The sequence below is a fragment of the Hemicordylus capensis genome, chromosome 6 (genome assembly GCF_027244095.1).
Source record: "Hemicordylus capensis ecotype Gifberg chromosome 6, rHemCap1.1.pri, whole genome shotgun sequence".
NCBI lineage: Eukaryota > Metazoa > Chordata > Lepidosauria > Squamata > Cordylidae > Hemicordylus > Hemicordylus capensis.
Window position 1 is genome coordinate 1977463 of NC_069662.1, and position 17369 is coordinate 1994831.

The following is a 17369-nucleotide window of genomic DNA, read 5'->3' on the forward strand; positions in this document are numbered from 1 at the left end:
CATGGGTGTTCTCTGCCAAGGATTCTAGCTAGGTTAGTCAGATGTATGCCCCTTTTTAAACCCCTTATGGCAGGGTTTGCTGGCCTTGGGTCCCCAGTTATAGTTGGACTACAACTCCCATCATCCCCAGTCTTTGGCCATGGTGGCTGGGATGATGGGAGTTGTAATCCAACAACATCTAGGGACCCAAGTTTGAGAACCTTTGCCTTACAGCAACTCTAGTACCTCCTGGCTGGCTTTAACTCAGCCTGGCCTTTGCACCTATGAGAGTTCGTCCCCCTTTTGGGTCTATTCTCCACTCCAGTCTGCTTTGACCCCTACTTTCTCCCTTGTTTTTGGTGGGGAAGGAGTCATCCTCACACGAGTGGTTTCCCATATCATTTTGCTCCAGATGATGAAGGAGAAGGCAGAGTGGGGCAGAGGGGGAGAAATATTGGAATAATTTGGGGATATCCTCTGGGAGAAGCAAACGACACTGGTGTTATTATTTAAGACGTTCCTCCCCTCTCCTCCAGGTTATTTTAAAATCAAGTCTTCAAAGCTGTCATTGCCAGCCAGTGCATTCCAGGAGAACCCAGGAGTTCTGCTGCTCAGCCTCTCCTCTTTCCACGGTGTTATTAATTGCTAATTTCCCTTTCCAGAGAAATCTGGAACCTTGGATCCATCCTCATCCACGTACCCCCATCTCAACCTTCTAGACTTGAGGCCCATTCACACATTACGTTCCAACACTCGTGCAACGACTGTACAGTGTACCCAGATACAGTCATTCACATGTTATGCTGAAGGCAGGGACAGCAGTAAACTTCCTAGCTGTACCATGCATGTGAAGGGCGTGTATCCAGGCTCACTTTTGAAATCCAGGCTCATTGTCACAGGGACCGTCTTTCACACAAACACCTGTATGAGTGTACAGACCTCTGTATGCTCGTACAGCATAATGTCTGAATTGGGCTTTGGTCACCCCCTGAGATAACCCAAACATCCTCTTTCCTAATCCGATAAGCCTTTATTGTGGCCTCTTGGAGACTCCCAGAATCCTTGACTGTGGTCTCTTGGAGGTGCTTAGAAGGCTCCCAGAGACCTTTGCTCTGGCTTCTGGGAGACTCTGGAAGCCCTGGCCTCTCTTCTCCAAACATGCTTCCCTTCCTTTGACACGACTCCTCACTGTTTCCCAGCTCCCTCAAAATCCTCCTCTATTGGGGTCCGTTGGGAAAAGGTCAGGGCGCTGCTGGATGGGAGAGAAGGAGGGGGGAACTGCCTCCTGCCCAGGAGAAAGAGCAGCAGGTGCAAGGCATGCTGGGAAGGAGGAGGAGCGAGCCTCCTCGGTGGTGGTGGTGGTGCCCCGTCTCCCGCCTGCCATCCTTTTTGCAGCATGCCTAAGTCAGTTGCCTTGGCAACGGGGGAAAAAGAATTGCATTAAATAAATAAATAAAAATAGCAAAAGCAAATCCCAAACCAGTCTGCAGAAAAACAAGGCAAGGAAGCTTCCTTGCCTCCTGGCTGCTCCTACAGTGCCCCCTTCTGGAGCCGGCAGGGCCAGGCGCCCCCCCCTCCCCACCCCCCCGCCCCTCTTTTCTGCTCCCTCTCCTCTTCTTGCTCTCTTCTTCGGTCACAGGCTGCCCAGGGCATTTCAGAGAAATGTCAGCTCTCGTTGGGGAGAAAGGAGGAGAGGCCTCTCCAGGTCCTCTTCCCACCTGAGAGGGCTCAGGTCCATGGCGAGGGGATCCTTCCTCGCTCCTTCCTCACCTGGATAACGCCCTCCCCCCCCCCGTGTGGCGGGAGTGGGGGGGGCAGGCTGGGCTTTGCGCTGATGGGAGGAGGCAGGGGTGCAAAGAGCAGAGATGCGCCCACTTAGCAAGGGGCTGCTTAATAGCAGGGAAGGAACAAGTCACACAAGGCAAAAGGCCTCCTCTGCTCCTCTCCAGAAGCAGCAGCCTCTTTGAATGCACTTTGAGATAAGCAGCTGTTGAGATTCCCTGCCAAATTGCCACTCCAGTGACCCAAGTGAGTTAGAAGAACATAGGAGCTGCCATCTACTGAGTCAGGCCCATGGTCCATCTAGCTCAGTATTGTCTACCCAGAATGGCAGTGGCTTCTCCAAGGTTGCAGGCAGGAGTCTCTCTCAGCCCTATTTTGGAGATGCTGCTGGGGCGGGCGGGGCGGGCGGCGGACTTGGAACTAACCTAGATGCTCTTCCCAGAGCGGCTCCATCCCCTGCTGAGGGGAATCTCTTCCAGTGCTGCTCACACTTCTAGTCTCCCATTCAGATGCAACCAGGGTGGACCCTGCTTAGCTAAGAGGACAGGTCAGGCTTGTGACCACAAGACTAGCTCTCCTCTCGAGGTTTTGCCAGAGTTTAGTGGGTCGGTTGCAGGGCACCGGCTTTGCAATCAGGAGGTCCCAGCGTCAGTCCGCGGCAGCATCTCCAGGGAGGCCTGGGAGAGACCCCCCTGAGTATGAAACCGCCCAAGCGCTGCTGCCTGTCAGTGCCGACGGCTCTGAGCCAGACCGCCCAAGGGTCTGACTGGGGGGAAGGCAGGTCCTTCTGTTCCATGAAGCTCCAGCAGGATGAGCACAGATGCCATGTCCAGTTCCATGACAGCCCACCTACTGCTATGACTACTACGAATATTTATATACCGCTCTTCAGTCAAAGTTCTCAAAGTGGTTTACATAGACAAATAAATAATACATCAAGAAGATGGGTCCCTGTCCCCAAAGGGCTCACAGTCTAAAAAGAAGCATAAGGCAGATACCAGCAACAGCCACCGGAGGGGTGCTGTGCTGGGGTTGGATAGGGCCAGTTGCTCTCCCCCTGCTAAATGTAAGACAGCCACCACTTTAGAAGGTGTCTCTTTGCTCAGTTAGGTCTTGTGGCAGCTGGTCTTGTCAAGTGTCCCCTTGGCTAAGCAGGGTCTGCCCTAGTTTGCATTTGAATGGGAGACTACATGTTTGATCATTGTAAGATCTTCCCCTCAGGGGATGGAGCCTCTCTGGGAAGAGCAGAAGGTTCCCAGTTCCCTCCCTGGCAGCATCTCCAAGAAAAGTCTGGGAGAGACTCCTGCCTGCAACCTCAGAGAAGCCGCTGCCAGTCTGTGTGGATAGTACTGAGCTAGGTGGCCCAATGGTCTGACTCGGTATACGGCAGCTTCCTATGTTCCTGGGGCAATCCCTGTTGTCTCCAGTTAAAAGGGCCTCAGGTAACCAGACTGGGACCAACCTTTTCCTGACAAAATCTCAGAGCACCCCTGTTAGTCTCCTGGGCTAGACAGATCACTGGACCTACTCAGCAGAAGGCAAGTTCCCTTTGCTTCCTAAACCTTTCCATCCCTCACGGTCCTGTATGCATAGTTGCAAAGATAGGTTAATTGATGAATCAGAGTGGAAATGATGTTTCCTGGAATGATCGGCTATAGCAGGGGTTCTCCAGCTCAGGTCCCCATCAGGTGTTGCTGAACTACTATCATCCACAACCACAATGGCCAAAGCTGTAGTCCAAAAACATCTGGGGACCCAAGTTTGAGCACCCCTGGGCTATATCAACCTATTTTAAGAGGCATTGAACTAAAAAGGTGTCCCTGATTAATCAGGCATCAGATTATTTATTTTTAAAGCATGGTTTTAAACACAAATAATTATTAAAAACTGAGAAGGGGGGATACCTCTTCAAAGACACTTGCTATGACATCATCTAAAAAAGAAAAGTATGTCCCCCCCCCCTTATGAACTACTTGGGCTGTTCTCATGATCGGCATTCGGGTAGGTGACGCGCCCCCTACCATAATCCGGGGGCTGTACGCGCTCCTGACTGGCCATCAGGAGAATTCTAGAATCAAGGCAGGAGGAGGGGAAAGGCTCGTCGGCGAGCTGGGGATGGAGGGGACAGGTGCCGGGAGTGCTTCCCCACGACCCTGACTCTGGTGCTGGGTACAAGTTTTGGGCTTGTCACTACCGCCTGCCTCTGCCCCCAGCTCACATATGAACATTTCCTCCTCCTCCTACCTTGAGTTCTCACGGGAGAGTTCTCACGGTTCGGGAGCCATGCCCGACTCCCGAATTAGGGCCAGAGCCTTCTCCTACCCCATTCTTGAGCGTGAGAACAGCCCTACTGTTTTTCTCATTTGCTGAACTGCTCGATCGGGGTGGCCAACCAGTGTTCCCTCTAACAGGGATTCCCAGATGTTTGTTGACTACAACTCCCAGCATCCCCAGCTGCAGTGGCCTTTGGCTGGGGATTCTGGGAGTTGTAGTCAACAACATCTGGGAATCCCTGTGAGAGGGAACATTGTGGCCAGCCGGAGGCAAGTTTCCAGCTGGTGTTGGACTACAGCAACCATTATCCTGTGGCTAGGGACGCCGGCATTGTAGCCCAGCAACACCTGGAGAGCTTCAAGTTGGTCACCCCTGTTACAGCTGAATCAACCAAGCTAAAACTGACAGCCGAATCAACTAAGGTTTTTTTTGGCCCGATGGCATCCTTAGTAATAATGTCCTTTACTAACATAATCAAAGAGCTGGAGCCAACCAGGAAGCCCTCCAGAGCAGGGATTCTCAACGTTGGGTCCCCAGATGTCAGTGGACTTCAACTCCCAGAATCCCCAGCCCCAGTGGCCTTTGGTTGGGGATTATGGGAGTTGAAGTCCAATAACATCTGGGGACCCAACCTTGAGAATCCCTGCTCTAGAGCATTTCAGTGCTGGGCGGGAGGACCAGCCCAGTTGTGGTGACTCACGTGTGTTGGAGAAGGCACTCTGCACAAGTGCAGGAGTGCTCTCTTTCCTGCGGCTTACTTCCCACCTCCCCTGAGTAGTGCTCCTGTGCTGGAAGGAAACTCTGGAACTCAGCCCTAAGGAGCTGGGGTTCACATGGTGAAGCCTGGCTCCCTGGACCCACATCTTTCTTGCAAGGTTGGGAACAGAAGCCAGGTGAGGAAGGCTCCCAAAGAAGGCTAGCCAAGAGAGCTTCCTGTGCTTGAAAGGCAGGGCCATCTCTGCACCCAGCCCTCATCAGGAGCCAAAGAGAGAAGCTCAGTGGTCAAGTCCAGGAGGGGTTGGGGCCAGCCTTCCCCACAGCCTGGTGCTCACAGCCCAAGCTCCGAACCAGCTGCCTCAGGTTCTGGTCTCTGGCCACTGTTCAGAGCCACGGAGTGGGGGAGTGGGGAGGTAGGTCTGGTCACGATCCACTGGGCAGTTCTCTTGCACAAGCCCCCTTGCCATCAATTTCCCAGGGGAAATTCCCAGGGAATTTCCACATTCTCTGGGGGCCATTATAATTGTGCACGTGATTCATTACACGGTTTCCTTTTAAAAAAAGAGAGAGAGAGAGAGAGAGAGAGAGAGAGAGACCATCAGGAGTGGATTGTAGCATTTCATGGAGCCAGCCAACAAATATTTAATTCATTAATTAATATACCGCCCTTCCTAAAACAGCTCAGGGTGGTTCACATTAAAATCAAAAACACATAGTAAAACAATTAAAATCACATAATAAAACAATCAGAATTTTTAAAAAAACCATTTTAACCAGATTAAAATGAAAAACTAGATATCATTAAAAGCCAGGCTAACTAAAAAGATGGGTCTTTAAGGCTCTCCTGAAGGCCTCCAGGGAAGATAAGGGGTGCTGACCACAAGCTAGATGAACCCGGGCACCCAACGACAGACCCCTCCTGATGATCTTCATGATGTAGAGAGAGATGATAGATAGAGATTTCTCTGCAGCCTGGATATTTGGGCCAGGGGAAGAGACTGGAATCTGCTCTATGAAATAGTTTTTCTTGCCGTGAAGACGCGTTTAGATTCCTTTCCCCCAATGCTTCTGCACAGGATCGCCCAGGCAGCCTTAACAGCCCATCTTGTTTCCAAGCCTGAAAGGTGTTAAATGGGGGGTCCGCAGCCTGGTGGCCCCTTGTCCCTTGAGCTGAAAGTGACTCTTGAGCTGCCACGACAGAGGCCAGAGGAGGAATTGGTGGCTGGGACCCTGACCGCAGCCACTGTGGGAGCGGCAGCCCGGCCTGCCCCCTCCCCATTTCTCCCAAAGTCACCCTCCACGAAAACCAGCGGTGAGGAGGAGTGAGTGTCCAGGTGGGGTCCAGGGGCTGATCCAAAGCCCTCCCAGCCGGACTGGCGGTGGTGAGAATTCAACCGTCAAAATAGGAGGAAGCTGGGGAAAGGGTTGTTTGTGAGATGGGCATGGAGGCGGGAGGCATAGGTGGGGAGTGCTTTCCCTCCACCCTCTCTCTGGAGCCGGGTGCAAGTTCCAGGCTCAGCACTGCTGCCTGCCTCCAGACTCAGCTCCTCGGCCATCCTTTCCCCCTCCTCCTCCTTTGATGACGGCCAGCCGGGAGCGTACGTGGCTCTCCCCAAACCCTACCTGGCCACTCCTCGTACCTAGATAAGCACCGTGAGAACTGGCCCACTCTCAGTCAAGTTTTGAAACATGGAAATACACCCCCCCCCGCACCCCGCGCTTTCCGCATTTCTGGGAAATGCCAAGACTTCTCTCCAGCCCTGCCGGATCAGACCCAATTCCTTCTCTCCTCCAGCACCCTGTTCCCTGCAGTGGTCAACCTGATGCCTCCTAGGAAGCCCGCAAGCAGGAAGGCAGCAGCCCTCTCTGCTCTCGTTCCCCATGGTCTGGTATTCACAGGCAGACTGCCTCTGGATATGGAGGCTCCACATTCATTCCCGCTCGCAGTGTCCCCCGGAGCTGGAGCTCTGTGAGGAAGGATCAAGGGAGAGTAGCCAGCCCCCTCGCCAAATCACATCCCTCAAGACTTGGGGGGGGGCAGAACAGTGCTTGTGCAGCCCCTGTTCATTTCAGTGAGACCTGTGCAGGAGATCTTCCCACTAGATTAAGAGGGAGGGGCTGCAGTTCAGATCTAGAGCACCAGCTTGGCATGCAGAAGGGCACAGGTTCCGTTCTGGCCACATCTGCAGGTAGGGCTGGATCCAAAGCCACTAGCTCCATGTTGCCTTCGGCCGCTGTGGCTGTGGATGATGGGAGTTGTAGTCCAGCAATATCTGGGGACCCAAGCCTGAGAGCCCCTGGGGTAGATGATACTGAGCCAGAGGCCCAAGAGAGCTCCCTGCATTCTGGGGGATTGAGCCCCCGCTCCCCACCCCCCAGCGCACTAATTAGGGTGACCCCACATGGGGAGGAGCGCGCCCCTTCCTTTTGCTCTCAGCATAAATGGCTGTTAATCTCCGGGACCCCAGATGGCCGGAATACTGCAAGGCGAGGTGGCGGGCAGGCCGGCCTTGCTGCTTCCAGCCGGGCGGGGGCTGTTTCCCAGGGTCAGGCATGGGCCTGACCCAGCTAGGAGGCGGCGGGGCACAGGTCAGGAGGGCTGAGGGGCATCGGCAAGCCCCCTCCCTCCTTCCCTCTCACCCTCCCTTCCTCTCACATTGGACTCTTTTTTTAGCAGTGGCTGCTGCCCCCAGGCGAGTTGCCAGCCCGTGAAAAACCCTTCTGTCTTAATCTGTCAATGCCAGTTTCCCCCTAACATCAGGGAGGGAGAGGGCGGAGAAGCAGAAGGGAGCCCCGCTGTTCTGCCCCAGACTAGATCTCCCTCCCATCCATCTCTGTCTCTGTGTCCCCCTTCCACCTCTCCACGCGGCATGCCTTTGGCCCTCCAGCGGTTGCTGGACTCCAACTCCCATCACCCCCAGCTGCAGTTTATTGCAGCTGGGCGTGATGGGAGTTGGAGTCCAGCAACAGCTGGAGCATTTCCAGTTGATCTCCCTTGCGCTCTCTCTTTCCTCCCTGTCCACTGCAGAAGGGCTGTGAGGAAGGCAGGGTTCTCTCTCACGCTGCGTAACTTCGGCCCTCCTGCAGTCATTGGACGACAACTCCCGTCACCCCAACCACTGTGGCGGGGGACGATGGGAGTTGTAGTCCAAAGCCAGCTGGAGGGCCGAAGGCATGCAGCCCTGGTCTTCTGAGCAGGCAAGACCCTCCTCTGGCCCCCTTCCATTGCCCCACACAGCCTTTGCTGTGCCCCCTTCTGTTCTTGCGACAGCCTGCCAGAGTTTTAAAGGTCTATTTGCATGCAGGGGTGGGGAAAGAACCACCTGAAAGGAGGTTTCGATGCACGGCCTGGGAGCCAAGCGGCCTCCCCCCTCGCAGGGTAGGGCGGCTGGGTGGCCACCCCACAGGCGAGAGAGGCAATGGTGCAGCTTGGGGGTCTTTGGTCCCATCCAGCAAGGTGATTCCGGCCCGCCTGCGTTCGCTGGACCGTTCCTGGTGTGTGCGCTTGGAGGCCCGATGATCCCTGCCTTTGGCTGAGTTTGGGTTTCCCTCTGGCCCCCTCCCTGCTTCCCCAGCCAAGCAAGCTTGGGCTGGATGGATCCCTAGGCACCCCCCCTCCAAGAGAGACCCCCCCCCCCGCCTTCCTCACACACGGCCCTTCTAGGAAACCAAGAGTCCCATCTTCACGCCTCTTCAGCCTCCCGCTGGGTCCTTGGCTGTCGCCCAAGAAGTTGAACCATCTCGGTAGGACACCAATTAAAAAGAGCTCCTCAAGACACAAGCTTTATGTACTGTCTCACTTGCTCTTCCTTGCCGCTCTCATCCTTCCCTGCGCTCCTCTTTCATCATTCTGTCCCTTCCTTCCTCGTTTGTGGCGGGATACCGGTACCTTAAAAAGCTGCATGACAGGCAGGAATTCAGGAGGTGCAGCCTTCCCAAGCACTACATCCCCACACCAGGAATAAATTGCTCTTTTCAGGCATTACGGAAGTGGGCACAGTCACAGTGTACCTGGATTGAGGGGGAACCTCAGTCCTACCCCCCATTGCTTAGCCATCCCCCCCGGGCATCCCAGAGTTCAGGGCTTGTCTCAGGAGGGCAGCGCTGAACCCAGAGAGGCTTCCTCCATGCAATTTTGGATTCTCCTCAGGTTCAGCACCACCTTCCTCCGATAAGCACTGAACTCTGAGTTGCGCAGGGGCAGTGGGCTAAGGAACGTGCTGGTATAGTAGGCTGGTCCATTCCCACTGCAATGAGTATGCTGTGGGACATCCATCATACCTGGCTAATTAAGCAGTCCTTGGGATTCACCTGTGAGCACAGAAGTCCTGCCTAAAAAGGAGGGGTGACCCCAATCCTCCCCTCTCTTTCATCTCTCGCCCCCCAACACTTCCTTCCATCCCTGTGGAAATGCTCCTTCCTTCCTTCCTTCCTTCCTTCCTTCAGCATCATTCTTCTGCCCCCGCCACTCAAACCAATTTGGTCTGACAATATATATGACATGGCCACCCCTAGTCTCCTTCTCAGCTGCTCCTCTCTGCAACCCTCAGACATACATGAACACTTTTCAAACCAAACACTTTTGTGGGACCCTGCAGTGGGGCAGCAGCAGCCCCATAAGCTGCTGCTTTCCCCACAGAAATCTCCCTGATCCTTATACATGCCGTGGGACAAACGATCCCCCTTCCCCACCCCTGGGTTCCATGAGGTTTTCAGTTTGGCTCCTCCAGAATCCCACTCCAACCTTTCCCTCCCGGTTTCTTCTCTAACCAACCTTTAATTTCACAGCTTCCGATTTCTCTGTATTTCTGTGTCATATTTTTTTCTCGGTGGGGGAAAAGAAACACACACACACACACACACAGAGACAGACACACCCAACCAGAAAAAATCTAAAGATTGTTTGTATTTTGCTTTAAAAAAGAAAAGAAAAAGAAATATTGCTTTTTTCCCTTTTTGATGAACCAAAAACCGATCTCTTTTTTTCTTGATCTTTCTCTCTCTTTTTTTCCCCCTGTCCCATTTTTCTTTTTTCTTCTTTTTTCTTGCTCTTAGGTCCGCTCACGAAAAAGCGTGACGAGGCGTCTACTAACAATCCCACTCCAGACGAAGGTATTTTTGCTGCATGTTTCACAATCTTGCTTTTTAAAAAAAGATATTTTCCTTTTTTTTGGTTTTTACTTCTTTTTTTTATAAAAACCAGAACGAATAATATATTTAAAAAACTTTTGACCCCTCCCCCCTTTTTCCTTTTTTTGGTCTTCTCTTTGAACAACAATATATAAAAATATATATACACTCCTTCTTGTTTTCCAAAATCATCACCAATTTTCGTCAGTGCCTTCTTTTCCTTCTTTCTTTACCTTTTCCTGTTCTTTTTTAAATTCCATTTTTTTGGAAGGGAAAAATGGCCCTTAATCCAACTAGGACAGTAGACGAATGGGTTAAAGGAGATTTTTATTGCCTAGAGAAATAATTTATTTGGGTTGGTGGCTGGGTGTGTTGGTAGGAGAGAAAAGTTCCCCGCATCAACCAGGTGGTGGCCTGTTTTCCGTTCATCCTCCTGGCCCACTTCTTCCGCGTTCGAATTTAAAGTGGAAGTTTGTGGAGATGTACCTTGGGCTTAGTTCCCTTCATGTCTTTCTTGCTACTTAATTGCTGCTGAACTGCAAAACAAGGATGTGAGAAAATAATGAATTTCATGGAAGGAAATCTGTTTTTGTTACTCTGTTGCAATTGTTCAACCATCTTCTCTATACACACAGAATTAATGATTTTTTAAAAAACTGTATTTCCCCCCGGTGTGGAATTTAAGGTCTTCTGAGTTAGCAACACCACTTTGTAAATGATCTGTGCCTTTAACACTTGCAAAACAGGCAGAAATCATGGAGGAAAAATATTTGCCATCACATACTGGGGTAGGGGGAGATGGGGAGGGAGAACCTAATATCCCCTGAACCATTTTAGCAGAAAAGAGGAAGGAACAGAGAAAGAACTACATTTCCCTGAAGCAGTGTGTTCATTTGACCCACAGTGCATCATGGGAGGTGTAGTTCTGTGGGGCTGTGTAGGACTATGGAGGTAAGTGGCAGTAGCTTAATTTCCCCATGTCTCACCATAACTGCATCATAGAAGATGTAACCTGGCTTTTAACCTCAGTGTATCATGGGAGTTGTAGTCTAATAGGGCTGAAAGAAAAAAAGGGAAAATGGGAGCCTATGAACCGAGGCCGACAATTCTAGTGTGGTATTGTATCTGCTTACCAACTATATGGGAAGTTGGCCAGTTGATACAACACCCCGTGAGGGAGAGCTTAGCCACAGAGGTCAGAAACCACAACTCCCACAAGGCATTGCAGTTGCTTAGCAACATGGGGCAGAGAGATGGTTCAAAAAATCTAAAGTTCCCTTAAGTGTTTCACTGCCAAGCCTTAATAGTAGGCCCAGCGAGAACCTGGGACTAGAACTATGCAATAGAGCAGGGAATCATGGGAAGTGTCTTCTAGGCAAATACTGCAGTTCCCCATGGGAAATATGGCCCCTTGGGATATTGGCTGCCATCTTGGGAGCTTTTTATTTTTAATTTTAATTGCCTAGCAACGTGGTGGCATGTAGAACATGGAATTTTTGGCAGACTTTTTGGGCCATATTTAAGCTAAAGGAAAACTTAACACAATATGATGTGTGTGAAAACAACGTTCTGAAATATTTGGACATGTATATGCCATGGGCAGGTCGTGAAGGAGAAAAGAGAGGAGACAGGGTTAGGGTGCTGAGAAAAGGAACAACTAATTATCAAAAGGTTGCAAAGCCCAAGAAAATCTATGTGCGTTTTCTTATAAAAGTATCACTCCAGCTGCAATAATTCATACACTAAAAAGAGCTCCGTCCTGAACCAATTTACTAAATGAGCATAGAGCTATTATAGCAATTCTGGAAGTAATTGGGGAAAAATAATTGGTAAATATTTGTACTTGGCCATTTTACCATTTTAGGTGGCAATACTCAGCTCTGTTTGGGATATAAGTCATACTGAACTGAGGGCACAGCCACACTAAAGATGTAGGGCTGGTTCAGATGAAAACCGGCCGGCACGCAGGATCAGTGCCCAGCCTGACATCACTGCGGAACACTCAGTGTGTTGTCTGGGCATCCTTTAATTGCATGAGGGGTCTATCTGCCTGAATCATCCCTCTATGTGTGCTCCAAAGCCCTATTTAATATGGTACTGGAGTGCATGTTTAGGGGCGAGCATTCCCCTCACACGATTAAAGGACACTCAGATAGCACTTTGGGACATCCTGCAGTGATGGTGTGGGTACGCTCATGATGTGACCCCAACCGGATCACACGCACGTCATCTGAACCGGCCCTTAAACTGGTTTAATAGGCACTTCCCACTTCCCAGGGAATCCTAGGAATTGTAGTGTGGGTGGGTGGGTGGATAGTAAACTGTACCAGAGAATTCTCAACCCTTCACCAAACTACAGTAGAAGATTCTTAGGTGGGAGCCATGACAGTTAAAGGGATATAAAATGACTTACAGGGTAGATACAGCTTCAGTGGGACTTGCTTCTGAGGAAGCCTGCTTAGGAAGGGTGCTGTCATTTTCTGTGGCATGAATTATTTTCAGTGACAGCTTCCCACAAAATGCTAAAATGCCTTTGTTTCTAGCTGTGTGGATCCATGTCTCGAAAATATGGCCAGAGGGGGGATTTTGGTGGAAAGGAAAATAAAATTAATCCTTCATAGAAGTAGGCTGAGACTTTCTCTGCTTCCCTATCCCCTTTGTCCAGAGTTAAACTAGAAACTAGAGTTAGAATCCTAATCTGAGCAGGGAGAGGGAAAAGAAGGTGTGTGTTTTTTAAAGAGGTGTGAAAAAGCATCAGAGAGGAGAGGCAGGGATATGGGTAATAAAAATGTGGATATGGATATTTTTGGTTTATTGAATGAAAGGGCAAAAATGGACTTGTGACCCAGTTCCACTGGGAAGTTATCCTGTAAAAGCCTTATTGAAATGAGCAAGAACGGTGCAAGAGCTTAGCAGTTGCTGACGACATCAAAGGCAGTGGCCAGTTGGTGCCCATGTCAGCCCCCTGGTACACTCAGTTATAATGCTCCTGTGCAGATCCTAGTCATGTCAATGGGGCTTACAAAGGAGATTTTCCCAATGCACGATGGGCAGTGCTCTTGCTCATTTTTTCCATCTCTGTGCGGAATGAGCTTTGTTCTGGGCGGGAGTGTCAAGGCAGTGTATGCACACACACATTCAGAATGGGGCCTTCCTGATTCAACCTGAGTGGGATCTGAAATTAACTGAGCAGACAGCAAAAAACTTGTGAGCGCACGCACGTGCACACACCTTAGAGGGAACACGGATCATGGGGCCTGTGATGGCTGTGTACGCTAGAGTTATGTCATACACATAAGAGTCAAAACTCTCTTGGTATTTCAGCCACATGTAACACATGGCTTTCCCTGGGTTCTATGAAACAGGACATTCTCTGCTGTTGTTGCGGGGGTGGGTGGGGTGGAAATCCCCCCTCAGCCCATCTTTTCAGTGATGTAACCCTGAACATGCTTCCCACAAAAGGCTCTTCCAGTTGAAGAGATCCTTCCCACACTTTGCTACCTCTACAGATCTTGCCTAGTTTATGCATGTGGCCGAATATGTGTGCTATGCCATCTCAAACTCTACATGGAAAGAACCACATCTTCCAGCTGTTCCCCTTAGTTAAAAACACTCTTTGCAATAGAAAACCTGCACATCCGGGAAGGAGCAGGCCCAGAATCTTGCTTCTGATGTTCAACTTTTCTTCCTGAAAAGGCCCAGCATACCTAGCTAGTATCCTCTGTAACAGGGCTCTTCAGCGGTTATTGGACCACAACACTTATCATCCCCAGCTGCAGTTTATTGCAGCTGGGGAGGGTGGGAGTTGTAGTCCTCTGATATGAAGTCCTAGAGGAGAGGAGAGCTGGTCTTGTGGTAGTCAGCATGACTTGTCCCCTTAGCTAAGCAGGGCCCGCCCTGGTTGCATATGAATGGGAGACTAGAAGTGTGAACTATTTGTAAGATATTCCCCTCAGGGGATGGAGCTGCTCTGGGAAGAGCAGAAGGTTCCAAGTCCCCTCCCTGGCAGTATCTCCGAGATTGGGCTGCGAGAGATTCCTGCCTGCAACCTGGGAGAAGTTTCCTATGTGCCTATGAGTGGAGTGTGCAATTTGGGATATGCCCCTGAAATATCTGCCACGCACTGTCACTCCAGGGTGTGGGTTTCCTCTGCAGACAAGTCAATGCAGAAAGGGGTTCCCTGAAGGTAGAAAGTCTGGCAGCCAGTGTTGGAGAAAGGTTAATTGACTGCCCCCACTCTGTGTGTGTGTGTGCACGCATAAGGGAGGCCCTAGGAATAAGTGGAGTCTCTCTGTTGATTTCCTGCACTGTCTCATCCCTGCTGTGAAGCATTGTGCAAACAGCAATGCTACCATCAGTTGCTTCTTCGGAACATCTGCAATAGGCCAAGGGTCTGCAGGACAGTCAGCTCAGTGGGGCCGTAGCTCAGTCGAAGAACATCTGCTTGCATTTAGAAAGCCCCAGGTGCAACCCCTGGCAGCATCTCCTCCAGGGAGGGCTGAGAGAGACTCCTCCCTGAAACCTTGGAGAGCTGCTGCCAGTCGGTGTAGACAACACTGAACTTGATGGACCAAGGGTCTGGCTTGGTAGAAGGCAGCTTCCTCTGTCCCTAGGACATAAGAGAAGAACGGAGGGTCCTCCAATGAAGCTGATGCATGATTTTGTGCCATGCCAAAACAGGGAGTGTCAGAGCTGGGGTAAGTGCAGCAAGAGGCAACCAGGAGCATCAAGGCAAACCTGAACCAGAGCATCGGAGAAAGGGCAGGGCCAGGACTGTGCTTCCAATACGTCAGTTCTCTTCTTGGAAAGGCCCAACACTCCTTACTAGGACAGGGGTGGTGAATGCATTTGGAGCTTTAAAAGAAAAGGCGAGTAAGGAGGTCAAGGGTAGAGAGCTTTGTAATGTCTGTGCTGTGTGGAGAAAGTGGACAGAGAGCAGCTGCTGATCAGGGTTCACCCAGTGAAGCAGATGGGCTGTAGGTTCAGGACAGATCAAAGCAAGGACTTCTTCACACCACTCAGAAATTAATGTATGGAACTCCCTGCCACAAGATGTGGTGGCGGCTACAGGCTTAAGTTTCTGTATACATGAACTAGACATGTTATAAACATGACATCATGTTTATAAATCATGTTTAGTCAGACATGATGTCTGTGCATTCTGTACAATTGTACATGTGTTTGTGTGAATGACTGTACCTGGGTTCATTTTAAACATCAGCCTGGGTCCAAGCTCCATGAAATGCAGGATACTGATAGGAAGTGTACTGCTGTACATCGTGAGAATAACTGCGTGTGCATGTGTAAACCGCCCAGAGACATAAGTTTTGGGAGGTATAAAAATATGTTAAATAAATAAATAAATACAATAAATACAAGTGCGTACATGTGAGTACTGTACACAGAAGTCCTATTCACGCATTATGTTCAACACATGTGCAATCTGTGTACAGTGTATGCATGTACACACGTGTCTGCATATACAGTTATTCACACATTTCACAGAATGCACCTGCAGAAGTATACGTCTTGTCTGTATCCTGTAATTGAGGGAGTCTGTAGCCAGCTTCACTTTTAATGGCTGCGTTCTCACGACGATTATGACGGTGCTTAAAGAGTTACCGGGATTGCCAAGCTGTGCCCGCTTCTGTGGAGCACGACATGGGCACCTGGAGTTTCTGGGCAGTCCCATCATGTCTGAATAGGACTAGATTGTATGGGTGTTGAACGTAATGTAAGAATAGGGCTGTAGAGGAGGATCCCTCTCTCCAAGGCTACGAGCCGTGATGGCTGTGTGAAACCTCCGTCTTCAGGGCACAGTTGCTGGGAGGCAAATGGTGAAAGAGGGCTCCTGCTCTCACAGGCCTCTCAGAGGCATCTGATTGGCCACGGTGAGGAAAAAGTAGGATGCTGGATGATTGGGCCTTTGGGGTCTGATGATCCAGCAGGCAGACTCTCCTGGGGATCTTCCAACGATGTGCCCAGTTATTGCAAACCAGAGTACCCCAGGGAGTCTCTGCTGCGTGGAAGTTGCACAGCTGACTTTGCTGAGGTAGGTCAGTGAGTGACTTTAACGTGTAGTTGTCCATGAACCTTTTCCAAGATTCACTGGCCCTGGCAGGAGGACTCAGGAGAAGAGCTTCATGAACATCCTAGGTGTGCAACGAGTGTGCCAGGAGTGCAGCAAGGATCACAGGTGTGCCTCAGCACCTTTTAAGGTGCATGGCAAGTAACCCAAGACCGTGTGTGTGTGTGAGTACGAGGATCAAAATGGGTGTTTAACGAAGCTGTAGGACCTTGCTGAGGCTGTAAGGGAAATAGTGGACATTGCTCACTCTGCCCCACCTATTCTCCACCTATACTTTCTTTGAGTCTGTCCAGTATTCAGTGTCCTGCAAGTCAATGTCAATGACATGCAAGTAGCATCTAATTAAAAGCACCCTGTACAGGGATGGGGCCGTAGCTCAGTGGTACTTTCCATGCAGAAGGTCCCAGGTCTCATCCTTAGCAGCTGGTCTGGTGGTAGCAAGCATGACTTGTCCCCTTAGCTAAGCAGGGTCCACCCTGGTTGCCTGTGAATGGGAGACTTGATGTGTGAGCAGCACTGGAAGATCTTCCCCTCAGGGGATGGAGCTGCTCTGGGAAGAGCAGAAGGTTCCAAGTTCCCTCTCTGGCAGCATCTCCGAGATTGGGCTGCGAGAGATTCCTGCCTGCAACTTTGGAGAAGCCGCTGCCGGTCTGTGAAGACAGTACTGAGCTAGATGGACCAAGGGTCTGACTCAGTATATGGCAGCTTCCTATGTTCCTATCTCCAGGTAGGGCTGGCAAGGAAAGCCCCCTGTCTGAAACCCTGGAGAAGCTGCTGCCAGTCCGTGTAGGCAGTATTGCACTTGATGGAGCAGTGTTCAGACTCAGTATTAGGCAGCTTCCTATGTGCCTGTGACAGAAGTGTCGTCCCCCTGCCACACACACACACACACACACACACACACACGCTAGCCAGGGTCTCAACAACTGTGTCATTGTGAAGGATCACAGTGGTGTCCGAGGAGCTGGTGGGATTTGGAGATTGGGTCATGGAGGATGAGTGTGTCAGCAACAGGAAGGTCAGAGAGGGACCGAGGTGTGTGAACGGAGCCCCACCAGCCTGAGAGGGGCTTGCTGAAGGGTCAGGAGCCCGTCCAGATGTGTCAGCGCTGGGGTGAGTTGTGCGAGGGGCTGATGTGCCCGGGCCGCCTGCAGGTGTTTTGTGCATGTGCTTCCGTTGGCCCCACCCCTTCGCCATCTGTCCCCCTCGGGAAAGGCAGGGGGAGGGGCCGAGTGGAGACTGCTAATTAAGACCTTGGTGCGTCTAATTAACGCTCTCCCCTTGCAGCGAATTAATTAGGCTCCAAGTTGCCATGGAAATGGGATGTGACCTAGAAACGGAAACAGGAATTTGAGGAGAGGGCCACCCTTTCGCATTTTCACGGAACTGCAGCTCCTGT

At 50.8% G+C, this 17369-nt stretch overlaps 1 protein-coding gene across 3 annotated transcripts in view; it reads left to right on the plus strand.

The window, feature by feature from the left end:
- NLGN2 (neuroligin 2) overlaps positions 1–17369 on the plus strand; it is a 60433-nt gene that overhangs the window by 25062 nt on the left and 18002 nt on the right. The window contains exon 3 of one of the 3 annotated variants that reach the window (XM_053261897.1): positions 9808–9864. The exons of the other annotated variants lie outside the window; for them this stretch is intronic. Coding sequence (XP_053117872.1) covers positions 9808–9864 — 57 coding nt within the window. The remainder of the gene's footprint in view (positions 1–9807; positions 9865–17369) is intronic. 3 annotated transcript variants of the gene reach the window in all.